Source organism: Delphinapterus leucas, chromosome 16, assembly GCF_059928025.1.
Source record: "Delphinapterus leucas isolate spDelLeu-1000000601 "Yukka" chromosome 16, BTC_Dleu_Yukka2, whole genome shotgun sequence".
Classification (NCBI taxonomy): Eukaryota; Metazoa; Chordata; class Mammalia; order Artiodactyla; family Monodontidae; genus Delphinapterus; species Delphinapterus leucas.
In genome coordinates, this window is record NC_143144.1 from 13,775,366 (window position 1) to 13,795,481 (window position 20,116).

At 56.0% G+C, this 20,116-nt stretch overlaps 1 protein-coding gene across 1 annotated transcript in view; it reads left to right on the forward strand.

The window, feature by feature from the left end:
- Positions 1–20,116, forward strand: part of RET (ret proto-oncogene) — a 93,874-nt gene that overhangs the window by 64,175 nt on the left and 9,583 nt on the right. Inside the window, 13 exon segments of the mRNA XM_089898412.1 lie at positions 92–217; positions 1,888–1,998; positions 2,574–2,696; positions 4,351–4,607; positions 7,252–7,399; positions 8,847–8,954; positions 10,049–10,263; positions 10,347–10,469; positions 12,692–12,762; positions 14,285–14,422; positions 15,482–15,581; positions 17,305–17,452; positions 20,031–20,114. Coding sequence (XP_089754538.1) covers positions 92–217; positions 1,888–1,998; positions 2,574–2,696; positions 4,351–4,607; positions 7,252–7,399; positions 8,847–8,954; positions 10,049–10,263; positions 10,347–10,469; positions 12,692–12,762; positions 14,285–14,422; positions 15,482–15,581; positions 17,305–17,452; positions 20,031–20,114 — 1,752 coding nt within the window.

The window sequence follows — 20,116 nt, forward strand, 5'->3', positions numbered from 1 at the left end:
GCTAAGCCACTGCTGCCCTCGCCCGTGGGTGCTGGCGGCTGGACACAGGGCCCAGGCTGGCCCCCTGTGACTTGCTTTCTGCCACCCCCAGATGTGGCAGAGGAGCCAGGCTGCCCCCTGTCCTGCGCGGTCAGCAAGAGGCGGCCCGAGTGTGAGGAATGCGGCGGCCTGGGCTCTCTGACGGGCAGGTGCGAGTGGAGACAGGGAGACGGCAAAGGTAGGCCCCGTGCAGAGCCGGGTGTTTGGGAGGGTGATGACGACTGAGTGGAGAGGGCGTCTGTGTGGGCCCTGCCAGCCTCTGCGATGCCCCCCACCCCCGTCCACGCTGAGTCTCTTCCCCAGCGCCTTGTCCCCTGCTGTGACTCCTGATGCCAGGAGAGGGTGGACATTAGTGCAGGGTGGCATGAGGACATTGGGGCTGTTTATCACCGTGGGATCACAGGTGCCTGAGGCTGGACTCGCTCTGGGCTTGGGAGGGTCTGGGCCAAAGTTGGGATGTGCGTGTTTTCTTTTTATTTTATTCTAAATTTCTGTACATATATTTGTCCCTAAACTAGATGTGAATTGGCATCTGTGTCTCCATTTCTCCACCCGTATGCACATAAATTACGTGTGCAGTTGTGAATGTATTCACCCAATGCTTTTATTTTTTTTAAACTTTTTATTTTATATTGGAGCATAGTTGATTAACAATGTTGTGTTAGTTTCAGGTGCACAGCAGAGTGAGTCAGTTATACACATACACGTATCTATTCTTTTCCAAATTCTTTTCCCGATGAGGTTGTATGTAATATTGAGCAGAGTTCCCTGTGCTCTACAGTAGGTCCTTGTTGGTTATCCATTTAAAATATAGCAGAGTGTACATGTCAATCCCAAGCTCCCTAACTATCCCTCCCCCTAACCTTCCCCCATTCCCCCTCTGCTTTTATTTTTTTTTATATCTTATAAATTTATTTTATTTTATTTATTTTTGGCTGCACTGGGTCTTCGTTGCTGTGCACGGGCTTTTCTCTAGTTGTGGCGAGCAGGGGCTACTCTTCGTTGTGGTATGCGGGCTCCTCACTGCGGTGGCTTCTCTTGTTGCGGAGCACGGGCTCTAGGCATGCAGGCATCAGTAGTTGTGGCCGATGGGCTCAGTAGTTGTGGCTCGTGGGCTCTAGAGCGCAGGCTCAGTAGTTACGGCACACGGGCTTAGTTGTTCTGCGGCATGTGGGATCTTCCCGGACCAGGGCTCGAACCCGTGTCCCCTGCACTGGCAGGTGGATTCTTAACCACTGCGCCACCAGGGAAGCCCTCACCCACTGCTTTTAGACACAAGTTCACAGACCCTTTTCAAAGATCCAAAAGGTGGATGAGTATAAGGTAGGTTACACTGTGCACATCATTCATAGTTGGCTTTAGTTCATAAAAACACAAACCTTAAAAAAAATTCAAAATATCCAAAACAATCTTCAGAGAAGCTCTACCTGGGAGATCCCAGCCCTGGGAGTGTGGCCCCAAGCAGGAGGAGCCTGCACATCCTTGGGCTTAGCCCACTGCTGGCTCCAAGCCTCGCCCACCAGCGTGAGGGTCCCGCTCACGGTACCGCCTTGAGAGGGTCCCAGCCTTGTCTGGTCTCTTCTGGCCTCCTTGATGTGAGCCCGGGCACAGCCCTGGGACTGCCCAGCCCTCACTGCCTGGGCTGCCCTGTACACCCCGGACCCCCAAGCTCTCCCCAGGGATGGGCTCCACGTGTGGTTTTTCTCGGCTCAGGCCTCGGTTTGCTTCTCCTTGCGGGGGGCGGTGCAGGCTTGGCCTGGGAGGCCCTGGGTGCGGCCCTCCCGGCTCTGGACGTCTGACCAGGACGGGTGCTCCCTCATGGTAGTAACTGCCTGCTGTGTGCCATAGGGATCACCAGGAACTTCTCCACCTGCTCCCCCAGCATCAAGACCTGCCCCGATGGCCACTGTGACGCCGTGGAAAGCAGAGACGCCAACATCTGCCCCCAGGACTGCCTCCGTAAGCACCGAGCCTGTGCGTGTACCTGAGCAAGGGCAGGGCCTGGGAAGGGGGTGTAGGTAGCAAGCTGAGGGGGCTCGGACTCCCACCTGCACTTCAGCCAGGCCAGCCAACTTCCTGGGTTGCATATGCTGAGCCTTTTTCTAACATTTCATTTGAACGAAGGGCTCTCCTCCCCCAAGACTAGCGCCTGCTGGCCTGACCCACCCTCTCCAGTGTTGTCCTGGCCAACTCACGGGGGTGCAGCGCCCTGTCCCCCATTCCGCTGGCTCCAGGCTGCCCCTGCTGCCCGTGCTCTGCTTCTGAAAAGTAACCATGTGTGGACCTCAGCAAGGGCCCTGGGCAGCCTGTGGGTTCCTCCTCGCGCCCGCTGTGGCCAGGGGACTGGTTTGGGGGCCTGTCGTGCTGAGACTCCTGCCTGGGTGACACAGACTTCTGAGCTCACTGCGCTCCCTGGGCCTGAGAGTGCTGACATCAGGTGGGGAGGGGCCTCTCACGCTCCTGTCTGGGTGGTCTGGCTGGTCAGGTCCCCCCCAGGCTGAGTGGGCTGCTGAGTGAGTTGTGTCCATCATCAGGGGGCGGCAGCATCATTGGTGGGCACGAGCCTGGGGAGCGCCGGGGGATTAAAGCCGGCTTCGGTATCTGCAACTGCTTCCCGGAGGAGAAGAAGTGTTTCTGTGAGCCGGAAGACAGCCAAGGTGAGCTGGCTGGGGCCACGCGGGCAGGGATCCCCACACCTCCCTGAGCCCCGAGGAGCGAGGGAGGAAATTGCAGGAAGGCGCGGAAACCCAGGAGACCTTTTTCCTTCCCTCAGGGTCTTGGTTCCCCCATCTGTGCAGACTGGGAGCTGGGTCAGGGTCTCTAAGACTGCCTTCTGGCCTGAAGTTTGGTGGTGTTTTTGGGGGTTTTTTGGCGTGCCATGCAGCTTGCAGGATCTTAGTTCCCCAGCCAGGGATTTTTTTTTTTTTAACATCTTTATTGGAGTATAATTGCTTTACAATGGTGTGTTAATTTCTGCTTTATAACAAGGTGAATCAGCTATACATGTATCCACATATCCCCTCCCTCTTGCGTCTCCCTCCCACCCTCCCTATCCCACCGTCCCTATCCCACCCCTCTAGGTGGTCACAAAGCACCGAGCTGATCTCCCTGTGCTATGCGGCCGCTTCCCAATAGCTATCTGTTTTACATTTGGTAGTGTATATATGTCCATGCCACTCTCTCACTTCTCCCCAGCTTACCCTTCCCCCTCCCTGTGTCCTCAAGTCCATTCTCTACGTCTGTGTCTTTATTCCTCTCCTGCCCCTAGGTTCTTCAGAACCTTTTTTTGTTTGTTTTTTTAGATTCCATATATATGTGTTAGCATGGGGTATTTGTTTTTCTCTTTCTGACTTAACTTCAATCTGTATGACAGACTCTGGGTCCGTCCACCTCACTACAAATAACTCAATATCGTTTCTTTTTATGGTTGAGTAATATTGCATGGTGTATATGTGCCACATTGTCTTTATCCATTCATCTGTCGATGGACACTTAGGTTGCTTCTGTTTCCAGCCAGGGATTATAGAACCCGTGCCCTTGGCAGTGAAAGCACAGATCCCTAACCACTGAATCACCAGGGAACTCCCTGGCCCAAAGTTCTGTGGTAAGGGTTGGGCTGGAAAATTATTTCTTTCACCAGATAACTCAGTGTCTGCTCGGACTGTCCCTGTGCAGGGCCTTTGCTGGGCCCATGGCATTGGCCAAATGGGTCCCCATCCTCCTAGCCAGAGCCTCTAGGTGCTTCTTCTGGGACAGCAGGTGCCCCACTGAGCACATGCGGATGTGCTGAGCCCAGGGGTGCTTTTCTGGTATTTGGGTTGTTATTGCACAGCCCTAGGTCCTGGGCCACTTTTCTTTTTTCCCTCCTTTATACTGACTATAAAGAAAATACAAAAGACATCAGGAACACAGGGGAAGAGCTGCACCTCCCCACCAGCGCCCCTGGGCCTCTGGCTTCAGTGCAGCATTCTAGGGTGGGTGGGTGCAGGTGTGCATGACGTCTGTTGTGTGACCTTAGGCGGGCTGCTTATAAACTCTCATTCCTTCTGGAAAAGGGTGGTAACAGTCTCCAACAGCAAAAACGTACAGAACCGTTCCTGCTGTGGGCCGCTTCTGTTGGAGGGTTGGCAATTACTCTCAGACCTTCACACCAGCAGTGCTCTCCCGGATGCTCAAAGCTGGTCACAGCAGACGCTTCCCGGCTGTCCTGGGTGTGGCAGGCTGGAGAGCTGCTCTGTACCAGCTCCTGAGGGTATTCGGGGTCCCCCTCCCGGGGTGTCATCTCTCATGGCCCACCCCCGCTGCCCGCAGACCCGCTGTGTGACGGGCTTTGCCGCACAGTGATCACGGCAGCCGTGCTCTTCTCCTTCATCGTGTCCGTGCTGCTGTCCACCTTCTGCATCCACCGCTACCACAAGAATGCCCACAAGCCACCCATCGCCTCAGCTGAGATGACCTTCCGCCGGCCTGCCCAGGCCTTTCCGGTCAGCTACTCCTCATCCGGTGCCCGCCGGCCCTCGCTGGACTCCGTAGAGAATCAGGTCTCTGTGGACACCTTCAAGATCCCGGTGAGGTTCCCCGTGTGGCCTCGGGGCTGGGGAGGCAGCCGCCCCCGGGTGGGGAGGGGACCTGCAGGTGGCGCAGGCCTCTGGTCTCGGGCAGCTGGGAGGGGAGGGGAGGAGGGGATGGGTCACCTAGGGCTAATGCGTTCTCACCCACTGCGAGGACACCCTGAGCATTCCAGCAGCCCCCTGTCTTCACTGAGCCGCCTTCCAGGGAGGGGCGGAGAGCATGGAGCAGGGTGGAGAATGATGGGTGCTGATTTATATGGACTGAGATCTGGGCCGTTAGGATACGGGGAGGGTGGGCCGTGCTGAACCTGACCGGGAGCTATCCTGCAGATGCCCCAAGCGCTGGGAGGAGGAAGGCTTGGGGGAGGCGCTGAGGAGGACCATGGATTTTATTCTCAGAGGGTGGGACCCCTGGGGGTGGGGCCCATGTTCTGCCTTCATTTCCGCAGGCCGCTCTGTTGGGAGTCTGTGGGGTGGGAGCCCCGTGATGAGGCACTGATGAGAGGCTGGCAGGCGGGGGCTTGGTCAGGGTGGCAGCAGCAGAGAGGGGAGTCTGTCTCTGGCCCTGAGGGACGGGGCACTGAGGGGCCTCTAGGGCACCTGCGGGGGAGCCTGGCCAGGGCCCGTGGCTGGCCGGCCGATGAGGAGTGCCACCCACAGCAAGCAGGCGTCCCGAGCCCCTCCTGCACGGCAGGACCTGGGCCTGCAGTCAGCGTGTGCACGTCAGACACCACCCCGACCTGGCCAGGCCACTCCTCTGCCTGCCGTGCCCTTCAGCGTGCTCGCTGGGAGCGCCCAAGTTGCTGGCAGCTGGGCACTGGGAGGGGCTGAGGGAGGTGGCCAGAGTCGAGGGTGCGTGGGAACAGAAGTTCCCCCCACGAGGCTGGGTAGGGAGCGTTGCGCCGTGTGCAGGAAGCTCGGCACCCAGGGGCCACCATCCGCAGCCCAGGGTAGGAGGTAGCCAGGATTCATAGGAGGTGCCACCCAAGGGGTGCTGGCCCCTCGGTGAGGGTCTGGGCCGTGAGGGCTATTCCCTGACGTGGTGGCCACAGAGGCCTCCCTCCTGACTTCCCTAGTTCCCATCGCTCCGCAGGTGGGGTTCTCCAGCCCCAGCGGCATCTCAGCCTCCACAGCAGGCGTGTGGGACGAGCCGTTTGATTCCTTTAAATGCCCTGGCGGTTTGGGGCTGAGGCGCACGGTGAGAGTGGTGCTGGTAGGTGCATGCGCAGGGGGAACTCCTCCGCAAAAACCACCCTGGGCCCGTGTTGCCTCCAGCCCAGAGCCCAGAGCAACTCAGAGCCGGGCCCAAGGTCCGGGGGCCCCGCTGACCAGCTCCGAGGTCTTCGATGTGCTATGCAATCTTTTGGCCTTTGTTTTGTCTCGTGTAAAGTGGGGGGAATGGTTTTTGACATTTTTAAGAGGATCAAGGATCAAATCAGTGATACCCACCTTAGCGCAGTGTCTGTGAGCAGTAAACTGTTATCCAGTGCAGTGTGGACGCCAGGGCGGCGGTGACCGTGTTGTCAGCACTGACCCTGACTATGGGTTCTTGGGGAACCTGAGACACCAGGACGCCCGGGAACTGGCTGGAAGGCGCCCCTGGCCATGGTGCTGAGAGGAGACTGCCTTGCTCCCAGATGTCAGAACACAAGGCTCTGTTCACTGGGGGGCATTGCGTCCCCAGTGGTGTCATCTCCGTGTGTTAGGCGAGCCTGGCAGGGCACAGCGTAAATAGCACCTGAAGCCACACCCACTCGCCACCCAATTGCAGCGAGGCTTGGGGTAAAGGATGCCCAGTGCTGGCACAGGAAGGCAGGTTCCAGACTGGATTCAGCATCCCCAGAATTCAAGTACATGAGCCAGGCTGGGGGTCTGGGAAGCTGCCCTGGTGTGATCTTGAGTGGGCATGGTATGTGGATGGGACTTCGGTGGGAAGGCAGGGGGGTGCAGGTTCAGGGTAATGACTGGGCCTATGGGAGGAGCAGGCTTTTCCACGCGTTGGGGTGGAGGTTCCCGAGGAACATAGTGGCACCTTTCCAGGGGCTGCCACACAGGGAAGGTGTCCTTGACACTCCCACCAGTAGCCAGGGGTCCTGGGCTGGCTGGTAGGCAACTTGGGCCACTGGTGCCAGTTCAGTACTCTTGGGAGTCCTGGGGGGGTCTCTGGAAAGGGCACCTGAAGATCTGGGCTGCTGGCCAGTCAGTGCCTTGTGGCCTGGTGTCCAAAGCGGAGACGGTGCTGAGCAGCTTGGGCCTGACTCCCAGGGAAGAGGCCATGCTCCCCTGTGAGCACCTGTGGGTGCTGAGTAAGCCCCGAATCCCTCATTGGACAGACAAGGACATGGGCCTGGGTGGCACAGGGCATCTTCAGTAGACAGGGGCCAGCAAGGGTACGGACATAACGGAGTCCAGGCTGGTTTGTGGCAACACCTGCCTTCCCGTGCGCGAGACACATCATGTCACGGCACCTCAGGGCCTGACTGTGGGGTCCTGCCCTTGTACATGGTGACTATCATGGGCTGGTTCAGGTGATGGTCAGTTGTCTGCACACTGGAGCTTGTCCACCAGGTCTTGCCTTCTTTCTTTTCTCACCATCTTTCTTCCCTCTCTTCTTGTCTCCCTTCCTTCACACCCAACATAGGAGGATCCAAAGTGGGAATTCCCTCGGAAGAACTTGGTTCTTGGAAAAACTCTGGGAGAAGGAGAATTTGGAAAAGTGGTCAAAGCAACGGCCTTCCGGCTGAAAGGCAAAGCGGGGTACACGACTGTGGCTGTAAAGATGCTGAAAGGTATCTGTCCAGGCAGTACACAATGATGGTTCTGCCACGCACATCTGCGGGCGCCCCAAGGGATGGTGAAGCCACGCGACAGCCAGGGTTCTGGCAGCTGGCCTGCTGCCTCCTGAAGAGGCCCCCCAGTTGCTCTTCCTGAGTGGCTGCAGTCTGGGGATCCCCACCATGGATGATGTGGGCTGGCGTGGTCCCTGGAGAAGCAGGGTGAGGACGTTCCTCCCTTGGAAGGTTCTGGAGTGGTGCTACTTCTGTACCAGTGTTGGGTAAAGATCCGAGTTTAAATTAAAAGCCCTTTGGGTTTTGGACTGACAGCTCTCCCCAACCCAGTCTGCTGCATTCATTTCTCTCAGCCAAGCATCCACCAGAGTCCTGGTGAAGAGACCACCTGTAAGGACCAGTCCCTGCCCCCTAGGGCCCTGCCTTGCCCAATCCCCACTGGTCCTCAGCGGGTCTGCCCCGCCCCAGGCTTGCCGCAAGCTAGGCATCCTCACTGGAGTTTCTCAGCAGAGACTGGGCACAGCCGGGCTCTGGCCCAGGTGGACCGACTGAGGCCCCGCGGCCGTGCAGTGGACACAGTCGGCTGATGCACACTTGGGTTCAGCAGTCGGGGGGCCGTGCCGTGCAGAGTGCTTCTGGATACTTGCCCAGGCCCTCAGACTGGGGTCGCCCCTTGCCCATGAGATCCCAGGCCCTAAGGGGCACAGTGAGACTGGCCCTGGGTCACCTACATGTGGTCCAGAGAGTCCCAGTGCCCCATCTCCCAGCTGTCTTCTCATTTCCAGACAAGTCTGCACCCAGAGGAGGTGACACAGCTGGGCACTGGGCACTGACCCAGGAGAACTGTGTAGCCACAGCTTTTGTCTCAAAATACCTCCACACCCAAGCTTCTGGTGGGAGCCCGAGCATGCCCTGTCCACCCTTGGGACACGCGTGTTCAGCGTGGCTGGAGGACTTCTGTGATGTCTGGCGGTCTTCACCTTTCTGCAGGGCCTCACCCACCACTGTTGAGCGCTTGGTCAGCAGGTGTTTGGGGACAACAGGGAGTCCCTTTACCTTCCCAGAAGGGTTAACGAGGGGGTCTCTGTGCACCACTGTCTTTGAGAGATGGTGATTGCAGGGAAATAATGCCATTTGTGCGTACAGCCCAGCCCTGGGAGGCTTTCCATGGAAAGATCCGCTCGTGTGGAAGTGTGCTTCTCGGGTTCTTACTCCCCGGAGGCACACGAGGCTGCTGTTGACCCTCCCACGGGCTGAGAGTAGCTCCAAGCAGTGGGACCCTTGCAGGCCTCGTCTGAACCTGGGTAGGATGTCTCTGAAGGGGATAATGGGTCTGTGCAGACCGCCCCCCCGCCCCCCCGCTGTGGGTGCTGTGACCCAGCAGGGCTGCAGAAGGGGCTAACAGAAGGGACCGCTTTGCAACCTGCTGTGTTTACGTGCATTTCAGAGAATGCCTCGGCGAGCGAGCTGCGGGACCTGCTGTCAGAGTTCAACCTCCTGACGCAGGTCAGCCACCCGCAAGTCATCAAGCTATATGGAGCCTGCAGCCAGGACGGTAAGGCCAGCCAGGGACGAGCAGCCGCCAGGCGCGGGCCAGGGGGCTCTGGGCCGCTCCATTCTGCCTCCTTCCCCTTCCCCATCCTTTCCTCCTTGGGCGCCTGTTCTCTCTCCTCCCGGAAGCAGGGTCTCTGGCTCCTGCCTGGAGCTTGCGTGTCAGTGAGAGGGCAGGAAGGGGTGCAGCAGGAGTGCTTGTGTGAGGCCTTCCCCGCAGTGTGTTCCCTGGGCCTGCCAGGGCTGCCATGAGGTCTCTGGGGACATCCTGGTTGTCAGCACCCTGCTCCAGGCAGAGCCCCCAAGGCAGGGAGCTCCAGAAACAAGCACTGCCTCCTGGGCACGGGAAACCAGACATGCCATAAGCTCCGGGTGACCCCAACCCCAGCCCTGCGTGGCAAAGGCGTTGTCACCATCTCTCACTTAAAAGCATCCTGCTCTGCTGGTTTTCCAAACCTGCTGTACCACCCAAGGGACCTCCCACTGTGTGTGTGCGCGCGCGCGCGCGCGTGTGTGTGTGCGTGTGTGTGTGTGTGTGTTTGGGGTGTGAGGGAGACGGGGCTGACAGGGAGAGGGCAGCAGGGACACTGGTCAGAGCCAGCAGAACTCAGGGCTGGGCCTCAGGCAGGACTGCAGCCCAGAGCTGCTGAGAGCAGACAGGAGCAGGGAGCAGGTGGCCACAGGCAGATCCAGACCCTGCCTCTGTCAGCCGTCCCCAGGCCATGCTGTGGCAGGACCGAGGATGCAGAAAGGCCTGACATCCTAGCAGCAGGGGGTGCCTCCCAGGACAGTCCTGAATGTAGTGACCGGCTGCCTGGGGCACACAGGGAAGAGGTCATGCTCGACCACCCAGGCAGCTGGCTTTGGCATGGCTCCCGCAAGGCGGAGAGCCAGTGATGTGAGAGTGAGCTGGGGCTTAAGTCCTCAGGCTGCCAGAATGCAGGCACTTGCCCCCCAGAGCAGGGCTGGGTCTGTCTGCCCAGGTGCCCTAGCCCTGCGGCCTACCCCGTGCTCTGGGAAGCAGTTGCCCAGAGCTGGCCTGACTTCGCCTGCCCGGGGCACCGCAGGCAGCCAGCCCACAGCCCCCTCTGCCCCCAGGGCCGCTGCTCCTCATTGTGGAGTATGCCAAGTACGGCTCCCTGCGGGGCTTTCTCCGAGAGAGCCGCAAGGCGGGGCCCGGCTACGTGGGCAGCAGAGACAGCCGCAACTCCAGCTACCTGGACAACCCGGAGGAGCGGGCCCTGACCATGGGCGACCTCATCTCCTTCGCCTGGCAGATATCGCGGGGGATGCAGTACCTGGCCGAGATGAAGGTGTGTGCCGTCCCAGCCCTGCCCTCCCCTCCGCCTGCCGTGGGCCCGGGTGTCAGGGGTCCCTGCCGTTGTCTCCCTTGCAGCTCGTCCATCGGGACTTGGCAGCCAGAAACGTCCTAGTAGCCGAGGGGCGCAGGATGAAGATCTCGGATTTTGGTCTGTCCCGAGATGTTTATGAAGAGGATTCCTACGTGAAGAGGAGCAAGGTACCGGGTCCTGGGGCTCGCGGGCTGGGTGTGGGCGACTGTCAGGGTACCCACAGGGCAGGGGCAAGATTTTTATCTGGAGAAGATAAAGCAGGTTTTTAGAGTATAAATTTCCAGCCCTCATCCCTAAACCCTTCCCCAGTCCTGGGTCCCCAGAGACCCAGCTCAGGACTCAGCCCCAAGTCTGTTCCTTCTCTTCCTCAGGGCCACACGTGGTCTTGCAGAGCTGCCCGCTGGGAAGTGGGGGCCCTGCAGCTTCTCTCGCTTTTGATCACTATCCTTTTTGAAGGTCACCTAACACTGCAGAAATAACAACCTTCTTCTCTGCAGTTGTTCCTCTTGATTCTACAGGGCGAAGGTCACTGTTTCCTTTAGTCCTTTGCTTAGAGGAGAGAAATGAAATAAACCCAAGCTTGCTATTCATTCCTTGCAGAAGGGAATGAATCGCTTTACAGGTGGGGATTCTCCTGGGACGAGGGCCTGGGAACCCCTGCCTAAGAGAGTTTGGAAGATGCACCAGGAGGCCCTGGAGACAGGGTCTGGAGTCGCAATGTAGGGATTTCAGAAGCTTTTTCCGAGTCACTGAAACAGGTGGTCAGGGCCCCTTCTCGGGAAATCTGGCTCCCTGGCGCGGTCCAGTTCTCTGTGGCATTGGTCTTGACCCTCTAGTTCTGTTGCCCTCTCAGCCCCTCTCCTGCAGCCTCCCTGTGACAGACTGGACAGGGCCAGCTCACGGGTACCTTCAAGACACACAGCTAACCTGGCATTCAGAACATATGCTGCTCAAAAAGAAAAACACAAAAAGGGACGGCATACACCTCAGCTTTGCTCTGAGGGTCAGGAGAAGACCTGGTGCTGCCAGGGGCCGTGAGGGTGATGTTTAATTTCTTCTGGGGTGTCTGTTGTGACAGCACATCTCAGAAGTGCTGAAGGGGAAGTGGAGAGGGGCTGCTCCCTGCCCTGTGGAGGGCGGTGGACAGAGCTTTCCTGTTGACACATAGGTCCTCAGGAAGGCCCTGTGTCATGAAGCAAGAAGCACAATGTGGCCAAGCATGTCCCCCAAGAGCACAGGCTGTAGGCAGCATTGTTAGGAACACCCCCCCGCGAAACAGTCACACTTCATTAAGGATATAAATCCTAAAGAAAAGTTTTTTTAATTTATTTAATTTTTATTTTTGGCTGCGCTGGGTTTTCGTTGCTGTGTGCGGGCTTTCTCTATTTGCGGCGAGTGGGGACTACTCTTCATCGCAGCCCGTGGGCTTCTCATTGCAGTGGCTTCTCTTTTTGCGGAGCATGGGCTCTAGGTGCGTGGGCTCAGTAGCTGTGGCTCGCGGGCTCTAGAGCGCAGGCTCAGTAGTTGTGGCGCACAGGCTTCATTGCACTGCGGCATGTGGGATCTTCCCGGACCAGGCTCAATGTCCCCTGCATTGGGAGCCGGATTCCTAACCACTGCGCCACCAGGGAAGCCCAAGAATACTTTTTTAAAAAAGAATTATAGTAAACGTTGCATTGAAGTCTAATGCATGCCTTTTAAAAAAAAATTGATTTCTGCCTTAAGGCTGACCTATTTGTACTGAAAAGCTATATCTCGAGTTGCATTAGAAAGGATTTGTTAGGTCTGACCCCAGCACCTCTGTGGTAGGGGGCACTCTTTCAGAGGATGCTGAAAGGGCCCTGGGATAAAATAAGAGGTAAAAACCAGCCCGAAGGCACACACACTGATTTCTTCCCTCAGAGCTTCTCAGAAGAGCCTTTAGTGTGTTTGTTTGCATCCGAAGTCCCCAAGATGGAAAATGCTGGATGTCAGTTTCTCAAACTTGTTCACCCTCAGAAATCAAGGGAGACGTCGCTGCATGGTATTCCTGGCCCACCCACTGGGCGGCAGCAGCCAGGGAAGCGGCCATAGGGGGACCTGGCTTGTGCTCAATATCAACTTCTTGGGTTTCTTCTCAACAGGGCTGTGGTGCGTGACAGGCACACGTTGCGTAGATGTGGGCAGGCCAGCTGACTCCCTCTGATGTCTCAGCCAAGCCTGGGAGGGCCAGGCTGGGGCTCCGGCCCCTGCGAGGCGCCAGTCCTGTACCCAGGAACACTCTGGTGTCATTACTCAGCATCCCCTCAGAGCTGGAAGAGCCTGGGACGTGGCCCCCCTTCCCCCCACCCGCCGCCAGTTCCCAGGATGTCAGAGCTACGTTAATGCCTTTCTTTCACACCCTCTTTAGGGTCGGATCCCAGTCAAGTGGATGGCCATTGAGTCCCTCTTCGATCACATCTACACCACCCAGAGTGACGTGTGAGTGGGTGTTGCCTTCCCGGGAGCGGGGGAGGTTACATGTGTATAGGGCCATGCCACCTGTCTCAACACCTCCACTGGGGAGCAGTGCTGGCCCTGAGTGCCTGTCAGTTCATGCCAACCATCCACAGTAAACCCTCCAAGCTGCCGGGGCTTTGTGTATTCACTCAGCAATTGGCGAGGGCCCAGGCAGTAATTCTGAAAGCTGCTTCTTTCAGAGTGTAAGGGTGGAGTGTAAGGGTGTGAGCCATAGCTGCAGACCCCCTCGCCTCCCTCCCTCTCCCCTCCCCTCTCCTCTCTGGGTGTCTCTGACACACAGGCTCAGCCAAACAGTTCCCCTCCTGTGGGCCTGAGCACAGGCTGGGCTCAAGCAGGTCCCTGGGGACTGGTCCCCGCCCAGAGGCAGGGGTGGTCTTGAGTGAGTTTCTAGGCAGGTGCCCCAAACTACTCCAAGTTGGGGACCAAAACTCAGTCTTCCAGGTCCAATTACATTTTATTTATTTATTTATTTTTTTGCTGTACGCGGGCCTCTCACTGTTGTGGCCTCTCCTGTTGCGGAGCACAGGCTCCGGACACACAGGCTCAGCGGCCATGGCTCACGGGCCCAGCCGCTCCGCGGCATGTGGGATCTTCCCAGACCGGGGCACGAACCTGTGTCCCCTGCATCGGCAGGTGGACTCTCAACCACTGCACCACCAGGAAAGCCCCCAATTACATTTTTGATAGTTTTCAAAAATACAACAGACTTGTTTCCAAGTGCTCTGAACAGGCTTGCATATTTTGAATAATGTGGGCTGTGAAAAGGCAGTTCTTAGACAGTTTTAACAACTGTGTTCTGATTACAAAGTTGACCGTAAGAAAATTAGAAATGCAGGGGAAAGCAAAATGAAGAGACTAAAAGCCACTAGGATCCCACCACCCCTAAGTAACTACTGCTGGCCTTCGCAGGCATGGCCTAGAGTTTTCTGTGGCGTGCAGGTATATGCTTTTTGTTACTGTAAGTGGGCTCGTGTGATAATACTGTTTTGTGATATGATTTTGTCCCCACTTCACAGTAAATTTTCTCTCACAGTTAAGTATGTTTTCTATAGAAGTGCTTTTTTTTCTTCTAAGATCTTATGAAAATTTGCAAGCACAAGAAAAGGTGAAGGAACTGTGCAGGGAGCCCTCTGCCCTGTGGCCTAGGTCCCGCCTACGTTTTGACGTGCTTGCTTGGCTGCCCTGTGCCATCTCTGATGCTTCAGAGCATCACCTCAGGGGCCAGCCGTGTGCCCTTTTGGGTGAGGGGGCTGAGCTTGGGCAGGGGCTTGGCAGGGGTGGGGACAGGGCAGGCAGATGGCTCATCCCCACCTCTATTCCCCACCCCATCTGTTAGGTCAGCACAGGCTGAAGCTGTGAGCACTTGGGCCGCTCTCTGTACTGGGGACTAGGGGTCAGACGCTGCTGGGGGGATGAGTGTCTGGTGCTCAGAGGGCACTGCAGACCCAGTGCAGCCACTCACTGGTCCTCTTGTTCCCTGCAGGTGGTCCTTCGGTGTCCTGCTGTGGGAGATTGTGACCCTGGGGGGCAACCCCTACCCTGGGATTCCTCCAGAGCGGCTCTTCAACCTTCTGAAGACAGGCTACCGGATGGAGAGGCCAGACAACTGCAGCGAGGAGATGTGAGCAGGCTTTGCTCCGGCCCAGCCTTCCTCAGACACAGACACACTGGACTTTGACGGGGATGAGACACATGCACTCATTCCTTCCCGCTCCTGGGCAGCCCTGGGTGCCAGCCCAGGGCGAGCTCGGTGGCGGGTAGTGACAGGCAGGGCATGACGGGGCAGAAGTCAGAGAACCACCCTTGGGTGTGACGGCAGATGCTGGGGACCCTTGACTCCACTGGGGGCTGGGTCGGCCTCCTGGAGGGACTTACAGGGGTGGGGGGGGGGAGCAGGACCTGGGGAAAGGTGGTGGAAGGATGAGAGGGTGCTTCAGACCGAGGGAGCAGCTTGAGCCAGAAGCCAGAGACCTGTCCCAGGATGCTTGGAGAGGGGTGGGTAATTCAGAATGGCCCCAAGGGCACATATAGGGGAGTACACAAGTGGCGGCACAAAGGCAGGCAAGGAGTGGGCAGGGGAAGCCTGGACTTTAGCCCTAGGGCACTGGAATCTTCTCATCTGACGGTGGTTCCATCAGACGATTCTCAGAGGACAGGTTGAGAACGCATGAGAAGGGGTCACCTGCAGGCAGAGAGACACTGGTCCATTCATTCTATAAAGCCTGTCATGCGCCTGCCACGTGCTTGGCTCCAGGCTAGATGGGGGAGCGCAAGGGTGAGTAGGTGCCACCTCCCTGGACGGACTGGGCTGGCAGGCAGGGGCCCAGCGCACACCCACACGGTAGCTCTGGAAGCCCTGCAGCCAGGCCAGGGCCCCAGGGGAGGGGGGAAGGTACAAGTCAGAGTGTGATTGGCAGGTGTTTGTGTTCATACCCAGTTCGTCCTTCATAAGAGTTTTAACGACCAGCATTTCTGCCTTAGCCATCATAGCGCCAGACGCTGTGAGCCCCTGCTGACCCCTCAAACTCTGACCCACCTCAGAGAAGGATGTCGGTGACACAAAAACAGCTTTGAAGTTCGGGAACAGAGCCCCCGGGGCCCAGGGCACTATACTGAGTTCGGTGGCTATGACCGGGCAGTCCTTGCTGGATTGTCACCGCCCACCTGTGTGTCCCATCAGGTACAGTCTGATGCTGCAGTGCTGGAAGGAGGAGCCAGACAAGAGGCCAGTGTTCGCTGACATCAGCAAAGACCTGGATAAGATGATGGTTAAGAGCAGAGTGAGTACCCGGAGACGATTCCTGGTGCCAGCTTCCCGCGGGCCTCCCGCCCTCCAGTCTGTGGAGTTCCCAGCGCGGAACCCAGAGCGAGGCTGCCTGGAGGGAGTTGGTCGTGCTGCCCCCAGGGGGAGCCAGCGACTGTACCCTTGTCCTTAATCCAGGCCTTTTGGGCTTCTTTTAAATCAGGAAGAAACCAAGATTTTTACCTTGACCCTTAGGAAGAGCCCTCCACAGATAGGGGTGGGAGGAAAATATTCCAAAGCCAAACAGAATCATTTTCAATAACAGAACATGAGGAAGTAGAGTTGAAATGACTGTGTCCTAAATTCATATGCTGTCAGGGGCCCGGCTAGGGGTGGGAAGTGACTAGAGACCAGGCAGAGACTGTGACAGACAGGAGCCCGCCAGCTGCCCCTGAAAGGCCCCTCACTGTGGACACTTGTAACCTGTATGAACATGAGTGCCGGCATGCCGGGTCTTCTGAATTTTAAGGGATATTTATTTGTTTCCCAGTTTTTTTGTTTTTTGTTTTTTTTGTTTGTTTGTTTGCAGTATGCGGGCCTCTCACTGTTGTGGCCTCTCCCGTTGCGGAGCACAGGCTCCGGACGCACAGGCTCAGTGGCCATGGCTCACGGGCTCAGCCGCTCCGCGGCATGTGGGATCTTCCCAGACCGGGGCACGAACCCATGTCCCCTGCATCGGCAGGCGGACTCTCAACCACTGCGCCACCAGGGAAGCCCTGTTTCCCGGTTTTTAATAGCAACTCATTTAAATTTCTAAAACCTCTGTGTGGGCCAAACAGTCATATCCGTGTGCCTCCAAATTTACAACTTCAGGTGACTGAGGAAGTCAACAAAGTTTCCACTAACATTGATTAAGCAATCGCTGACTCCCGTGTTCTGTGTTAGATGCTGGGCACGCAAGTAAACAAAACAGGCACAGACCTTGCCGTCGTGGTTTTGTCCTTCCATTGACACATTTACTAAAAGTTATTTCTTCAGAGCAAGATGCATGGACTCGGCCACCTGTAATAAAACTCAGCATCAGAGCATCAGTGTACCGTTTGGGTGAACCCTGTGAGCGCAGGGTTGTCCCAAACAAAGGCGATAGCTGATGCCAAGAGATGGCCTTCCTAGAACAGTGCCAAGAACCAGCCAGCAAAACGCTGGAACCATTCTTTACACATTTAACCAGGGAAGTGGAAATAGCAGGTATTCAAGAATCGTCATGCTTGGGAGCTGAAGCCTATCTATAGCAGTGTCCTCTGCAAAACCCACATCAGCGCCTCAGATTTCTGAGTCCTGACATGATGTTCGAGATGCTTGGAGGGAAGCCGGAGAGTGCTTCTTGGCATTCCTGCAATGAGTCATGGGACTGCAGCGAGCTCTCTCAGAGCCTTGGGTTTTGTAGACAGGCTGATTCTCCAGTGCTGGGCCTGGTGCCCCCAGTGCTGCAGAGAGAGAACGAGGACAGTGAGGGAGCACATTTGTGCCCCCAAGGAGGTGATTTTCGAAGGGGGAGCGATGAGGACCATGGAGCAGGGCCAGGCGAGGCAGGGACTGGAGGAGCTCAGTGCTGGCACCCTGGCGAGGGGCTCAGGTCTCACAAGAGGCCAGTAGGCATGGGGTGGGACTCTGCCGGGGCTTCTGCTCTTGGGCAGGGAGTGGCGGGCGTGTCCAGTAGTGGCCTGCGCCAGGGGTGACCAGCCCTCTCTCCCTTCCAGGACTACTTGGACCTGGCCGCGTCCACCCCATCTGATTCCCTGCTGTATGACGACGGCCTGTCGGAGGAGGAGATGCCCCTGGTGGACTGTAATAACGCTCCCCTCCCTCGAACCCTCCCCTCCACGTGGATTGAAAACAAACTCTATGGTAGAATTTCACATGCATTTACTAGATTCTAGCCACGTTGTTCCTCTCTGCACTGTCCTTACTCTCTGTAATGCTTTTTAAGAGTGTTTCTGGTCTGAATGAAGCCAAAGTCTGCTCTGAACCTTTTTGTTTGTAAATGTCTGACTTTGCATCCGTTTACATTCAGGCATTTTTACTATTATGCTTTTTTAAAAGGATGTGAAAATATGTGTAATTACCACACTGCCCAGCAACTTAGGATGATAGAGAAGAAAGAGAGCAGGGCAGAACTCTCAGGGGATATTGAGAAAATGATGACTAAGTCATTTCCTGGGTGGGTATCAAGTCATAGTACTTCTAATTTAACTACTGGGATAAATTTACCTGATCCGGGGAGGCATTTAATTTAGAAAGGAGGAGCCAGCACCACTCTGCCTGCACTAAGAGCACAGCCAGTGGCCTCTCCCCCAGACCCTGCCTGGGTGGAAGGCAGCTCTTGGAGGCCACCTGGTGCTGGGGACCACCATGGCGGGGGGAGGGGAATGGGGGGACACACACAGACTGCTGTTTTCACATCCTTTGCGTTACAAACTGTCATGACAGTTGTCACTTATGAAGTCAGTGCAAAAAGCTGGAGCAAAATGCTTTTTGAAAGAACGTAGTCTGTGGTGCTGTGGTCTTGCAATGGACAGTAAATATGGTTCTTGCCAAAACTCCTTCTTTTGTCTTCGATTCAGTACTTGAAATTTTTTCCTGTTTCCTAACTTCATCATGGATTGTTTTGAAATCTTGGGAGTTTCAGGCATTTTTCTGCTGAGATTGTTCCTTTTGCATGCCTCCTGGGTCACTGATTCCTTACTGGCTAGTGCTACTTGCCATTTGTCCCGTCGACGCTGTGGGGCTCGCCTGCGTGCACCCTTGGTTTGGAAGATTCTCCTCCGTGGTAGGATGGGATGGAAGACAAGTAGGCTCCTTTACGTTAGAGAACTTTTCATAGAAAGTTTCCTGCTGCAGTAAGCCACGTAGTACAGCAAGGTGCTGATGCCTTATGCTGCCTTAGAAAAAGAGTTAAACAGGTCAACAAATATTTATCAGATTTGAGAGTCGGAAGCTTATAAAAGTCCAAATTGGTAGTTTCTGGTAAGCTGCAGTTACCAGAGAGCACGTGATGTTTCCGCCCAAATGTTACCCATGTTTTGGAAACCTGGAGCACGAAACTCTGCAGGCAGTTGGCCCAGAAACCAGAAGTTTGGTTTGAACCTCAAAGGGAGTTTTGCCAAGGCCTTACTGTCTGCACATGGAGTTTGGGTTCTTCAGTGCAGAACAAATGATCTGTTTTCATTTTTAGGCATGTCAGACCCGAACTGGCCTGAAGAGAGTCCTGTACCACTCACGAGAGCCGATGGCACCAACACTGGGTGTCCAAGATATGCAAATGATAGTGTATATGCTAACTGGATGGTTTCACCCTCCGCGGCACAATTAATGGACACGTTTGATAGTTAACAGTTCTTTGTGAAAGGTAATGGACTCACAGGGGAAGAAACATACCGAGAACAGAAAGTCTGCTGGCCCCTCCTTGCACATTTCACACTGGCTGGTGATTTTCCCTCCCAGCAGACGTAGCGCTCTGGACCAGTGTTCTGAGTCCAGCACGTAGGTGTCCCTTCCTCTTCAGTCCATGGCAGCACCCAGCGCTGGTCTGGGTTCAGCAGTGAGCACCACATACTCCGTGCTCACACGTGTGGGTCCCTCACGCACTCTCCGAACTGTTTGATTTTTCCGGTTGCCGCCAAACGAGGCCACACGATTTAAACATGAAGCACACACGCCAAAAAGGCAGCAGGAGAAAAAAAACTGGCCCAGACGACCTGTCCTTGTTCAGAATGAGAGCCCGGCCAGGCCTCATAGGGTTGTCAAAGCCCAGCCAGGGCTGGAGAGGGAGAGGGGACCTCGGGACAGGCCTCGGCTCAGCCTTCGAGATCCTGAGAATGTTTTTTTTTTTTTTAAATCATGGAACCTTTTCTTAGGGAGACATTTGATTTTTATCATGATTAAAACGATTGTTAGATTTAGCACAGTCGAGAGACATGATGCCGCATTTGCTGTGTAGGTAGGTGGTGTGAGGGGAGAGGGCTCCCAGGACACAGTTGTTCCCGTCGCTGAGTAATCACTAACCCCCTGACGAGAAGTGTGTGGAGGAGTGGGGCCGTTGAGTGGAGTGGCCTCGTGTCCAAGGACTGCTGACCGCAGAGACTTGCGGTGAATCCCTGCACCCCACAGCCTTCAGCGTCCCCCCATCCAGCGCTGAAAAGTGGCGGAGGCTCATCTCACACATTAGTGGGGTGGAACTTGTGCCCAGTTTCAAAGGGACAGTTCAGCTAGTTTAGAAGTAGCATCGACAGTGACACCTCTGATTACGATTCTGATGGAAAAGGCAGTGTTTTGGCTCTTATAGAGCTTGTGTGAAAAGGTACGTGTATCCACTCTTCCTGTGTTTGTAACATAATGCTGCTATGGTAAGACATTTTTGTTTTTTAGGTTCTGACCATGACTCGTAAGCTTCTTGTCATTCTTCACTGCTTGTTTGTGGTCACAGACACTCAGCACTCCTCCCATCCTGCCGGGGTGGCTTTCAGGAAGTCCCGGCAGCTCTTCTTTCTGTCCCAGCGCTGTCACTTTGCA